This window comes from Sprattus sprattus, assembly GCF_963457725.1.
Source record: "Sprattus sprattus genome assembly, chromosome: 18".
Lineage (NCBI taxonomy): Eukaryota > Metazoa > Chordata > Actinopteri > Clupeiformes > Clupeidae > Sprattus > Sprattus sprattus.
In genome coordinates, this window is record NC_137916.1 from 30,533,420 (window position 1) to 30,538,419 (window position 5,000).

The window sequence follows — 5,000 nt, forward strand, 5'->3', positions numbered from 1 at the left end:
GGTGATAGATATTCTAGAACACAGAACATCGTTGCATAAGTCATGATGTCATAATAGGGTTCCACACATTATTGTTTTATTCCAGGTAACTTGGAAACATGGACATTTTATATTCTCAGAACAGCAATCTCATTCTGTAGTTTGTAGTCTACTAAACTTTTCCCCCAGCCAAATCTCTGACTTCTGAGTCCTAAGTTTTTTAAGCTACTTGGAATACAGCGTAAGTCATCAGCAACAATATGAACTTACCTGCCCTCAAATTTGTGTTTCAGAAAGTCAAACAGTGCTTTCTGCATCATGTCAGTCACCTGTAGACCACATAGACACACACAATTAGCATATAAAGTACAGTGCAAAAATGTATAATTCTATTAATGCATATGTAATGGTTAAAATATCTGGGTGCATCCAACGTACGCCTGACACAGAGCTTAGTTCAATTCACAAGTTTGCAAGTTTATTAAGCACTTCAACTTATGGGCTGCACACCACATTCTAACTACAGACTGCCTGACCTAGTCACTGTCTTCCTCCAAAGTATCTCCCTTCCCAAAGGTCTCTCTCTCTTTTTCTCTGCTTCTCTATCTTCATCTCAATCCCTGTTTCAAAATCCTTTCACACTTTACGTGCACACCTAACAAACATGCCTTTCAATCTGACAGTTAGCTTTGATGGGCTTGATGGTTTCATTGGAATTCTGTATTTCACAGGAGAGAAACCCTGTTCAAAGTTTAAAAGATGCTATTTAACAATAGTATTTGAATTTAAATATGCTTCCATTGTGTTGAATCTATATTAGAATCGTGATTTCATATTTAAATACCCATTGTTACAAGCTTCAGTTTTATGCAATTAATTCTGGGGGTTTTTATCGATTCACAACACGAATAAAATATGATATTTCGTATTAACACACAAATGCTATTAAGGATAGGAATATAACTGTCTAGGAAAAAGTTCAAAACAACCAAAGTGCCTAAATGTTTGCACACATTTAATACATAATAAAGGAAGAATTAGTAGAGACCATAAAGAAAATACCTCATAGCCTTTGAGTGAGGGCCCCACAAGTACTATAGGCCTCATGGATGGTACCACATCATACGGAGGAATATGTTCCATCTAATGAAGGATACAATAGAGCATTAAATACCACACACACACACACACACACACACACACACACACACACACACACACACACACACACACACACACACACACACACACACACACACACACACACACACACACAAACACACACACACACACACACACACACACACACACACACACACACACACACACACACACACACACACACACACAAACCACACGTGTGCATGCATGCATCGCTGATGGCTTGAGTGAACAGGTAACGTGTAGCTTATGCAATGTTAGATCATGTTATACATGTTGCAGCATCACACAATCCAAAGACACTTGGTGGGTGTATGAACAGGAGTATGGTGACAGATTTCAGTTGGTGTGTGTTACTGCTACATGTACAATGCCTTATACAGTGGAGAAGCAGTGATGTGTGCGTAATCTCTGTCCTGATCCCACCGCTGTATGGAGAGCACTTCAGCTCAGGAAGACTACGAGAAGCACAGGAAGTGCTAGAGAACAAGAGGGTGAGAGAGGGGCAGAAGGAGAAAGAGAGAAAAGAGAGAGATAGAGAGAGAGAGATAAAGAGAAAGAAAGAGAGAGAGAGAGAGAAAACAAAAGCTGCCTCCCACTCACCTGGGCTTGTTACGTAAAGATAGACAGAATAAGCCAAGAAAGAGAAAGAGAAAAAGAGTGGTATCCGTTTCCTCTTATCTGGTTCTCACTGAAAGCTTTTCTTCAAATGCCCTCCGGCTGTTTAAACATATAGTGGCTCTTTTGATGTTTGATGCTCACTTTTCATGTTTGCTTATGTATGTGTGTGTGTGTGTGTGTGTGTGTGTGTGTGTGTGTGTGTGTGTCTGTGTGTGTGTGTGTGTGCGTGTGCGTGTGCGTGTGCGTGTGCGTGTGCGTATGCGTATGTGTATTTATGTGTGTGTGTGTGTGAGTGCCTATATGTCTGCACGTATGCCAGCTGGATTGAATCTACACTGACGGCATGGTTGCTGTGGTGATATAAACCAATGCACAGGAACAGCATCATGGTCACCCCCACCAGCTAAATCTCTTCATGTTTGCTCCATAAATCTGATGTGTGTCATCACTATCATAATCTATTTACACTACAGCATTCACTCCTGCCTGAGCTACACGGATATCTACAATGTTTATAAAATAAGAGACCACTCTTTCTCCACCCTTATTTTAGGGGAAAAAGCTGAAATGGAGTTCATTAACTGTCATTTGTTGTCCATAGATCACCATTTAAACATGACCATCAGACAGACAGTGCCTGAAACGTTGAGACTGGGGGGAAAACAAGTCCAAATGTCAATATGTGAACAATCCCAGAGGGCATTCTGATCTGGGGGTCTGAGAGGGTGTGTGTGTGTGTGTGTGTGTGTGTGTGTTTGTGTGTGTGTATGTAATCCCAGAGGGCTTTCTGATCTGGGGGTCTGAGAGGGTGTGTGTGTGTGTGTGTGTGTGTGTGTGTGTTTGTGTGTGTGTGTGTGTGTGTATGTGCATGTGTATGTAATCCCAGAGGGCTTTCTGATCTGGGGGTCTGAGAGGGTGGACTCAGGAAACATGTAGAGGATGTTCTGAGCATAAATCAAACACATGAAAGAGTGGCCTAGTTGAACAGCGCTGTGAATGATTCTATAATTGTACCACCACCACTCCAACATCACAACAGTCACCCCCCCCCCCCATCCACGCAACCATAATGCCCTCTAGCCAGTCCATCATTATTTTGTATTTATTATCCCCATAAGTAAGGCCTTAGTCATAAGGAAACGGTTACCACCATCATGATGAGACTAACCTCATGGTCCCATTAAACTGCCATTACAAACCATCATATTGATAATCCCGATTTATCACATAAATACTGGAATCAGAGGGATCATTACCTGAGTACCCATTTCATCATCATAAAAGTTACATTTAAATCTCATCATCAGTAACGGCCATTTCCATGCTGATGTCATTACAGTTCTCCTAGCTTCAATGCCATCATCAGTACAAAAATGTTCAAATTGCTTGAAACATAGCTAAAAATAATGTCTCAAAAATCACTTTCATTTAGCAATAAATCCCCAATAATATTACCCCAAATCCCCAAACTGTGACCTGGCCCAAAGCCTCAGTATAAAGACCATGAAATGATTACCATCACCAAAATCAAATGTATTCGTCTAGCCGATCTACATCCTAAATCTGACGTATTTATGGCAGAGAAGGCAGACCACAGACAGCGGAGGGGTGAGGAGCATGCAGGAGGAAATGACAGATGATGAGGAGGTTAGAGATTAGAGATTAGGGGTCGTTGCTATGGCGACTCACCGACTTCTGTTTCTGTTTGGCCGGCCCGCCTAGCATTCGTCAGACACCCCCCAAGTGTGAGTAGCGCAGACAATCAGAGAGAGAGAGAGAGAGGAGAGAGAGAGAGAGGAAGAGACAGAGAGAGAGAGAGAGAGAGGAAGAGAGAGAGAGGGAGAGAGAGAGAGAGAGAGAGAGAAGAACAGAACACACTGACACACTGTTATAGCATTGGGGAGGCCCTAGGAGAGGAGCGTTAGCAAACACTCACATTTGAACTGGATTATTCGCCATTGGTTAATCAAGTCTGTTGACTGCAGAAGTTTAAAGCGATAGTTCACAAGGTGATGATAGTAAGTTCTTTGAACTCCTCTCCTAGTCCTTTACACACACACACACACACACACACACAAACACACACACAAGCACACACGTGCGTGCATCTCTACACACTCTCCGCTCTCCTGGCGGTGTGGAGGTTTGAGTCAGGGGTGAGTGGGCAGAGGAGGGGTGGGGGGGGGGTGGGGGAGGGAGGTCGTGGTTAGTTTTGGCACGTGGAACAGTCAGCCGCATATCTCTCTCTCTCTCTCGCTCGTTCTCCTTTCTCCTGCTTTCTCTCTCCCCTTGCGGCCGAGGGGGGTTGCCGTGGTTACCTTCTTAAAGAAGGGCAGGCGGGGGATGTTGGCCTGAGGGGAGGTGACGCTCCCGGCCCCGCCCCTTTGGTCCCGGGCGTCGGCCATAGGCTCCACCTCCTCCATCTCTACATCAGACGCATCATCATAGAGCGCCCCGGAGAAGTCAGCTACGGGGGTCGGGGTGGGGGGGGGGGGTGGGGGGAAGACAGATAGACAGGAAGATGGAAGACAGATAGACAGAGACAGAGAGAAAGAGAGAAAGAGAAGGAGAATTTTGGAAAAGAAAAGTAAAAAAGAAAATAAGGTGCATAGCAGAATGCATGTGGATGCAGATGGCGAGAGAAGGAAAGAGAGAAAGAGAGAGAGAGAGAGAAGGAAAGAGAGAAAGAGAGAGAGTGGAAGTCTAATGTTCAGTCGTTTAGAGACATGGAAAAGACATGGCAGAGACCAAGCAGCAGGGCAGATGGAGAAGCTAATACGAGCTGAAGGATGAAAGAAGCAAAGATAAGAACTGGAATGTGCGCTCACTCGCTCGCTCGCTCTGTAACTCATAACAACAGGAACCAAGGGAAAGAGAGGAAGACTGTGATCATGAGGAGTGATAGGAGGAGGAAGCTGCAGACCCAACAGATCCAGAAGATTGGAAACAAAAAAAGAAGGAAAGAGAGGACATCTAGTAGAGAAGGAGGTGGGGGGAGGGGGGTTGAGTTTGTGTGTGTGTGTGTGTGTGTGTGTGTGTGTGTGTGTGTGTGTGAGTGTGTGTGAGTGTGTGTGTGTGTTTGTGTGTGAGTGTGTGTGTGTGAGTGTGTGTGTGTGTGTGTGTGTGTGTGAGTGTGTGTGTGTGAGTGTGTGTGTGTGTGTGTGTGTGTGTGAGTGTGTGTGTGTGTGAGTGTGTGTGTGTGTGTGTGTGTGTGTGTGTGTGAGTGTGTGTGTGTGAGT

At 44.5% G+C, this 5,000-nt stretch overlaps 1 protein-coding gene across 1 annotated transcript in view; it reads right to left on the minus strand.

Moving 5' to 3' along the window:
• The window catches only part of cacnb1 (calcium channel, voltage-dependent, beta 1 subunit), a 27,825-nt gene that overhangs the window by 11,658 nt on the left and 11,167 nt on the right, over positions 1-5,000 (minus strand). Inside the window, exons 6-9 of the mRNA XM_080856460.1 lie at positions 4,080-4,228; positions 1,042-1,122; positions 250-308; positions 1-13 (exon numbers count right to left, since the gene is read on the minus strand). The exon at positions 1-13 is cut by the window's left edge and continues 97 nt beyond it. Coding sequence (XP_080712586.1) covers positions 1-13; positions 250-308; positions 1,042-1,122; positions 4,080-4,228 — 302 coding nt within the window. The remainder of the gene's footprint in view (positions 14-249; positions 309-1,041; positions 1,123-4,079; positions 4,229-5,000) is intronic.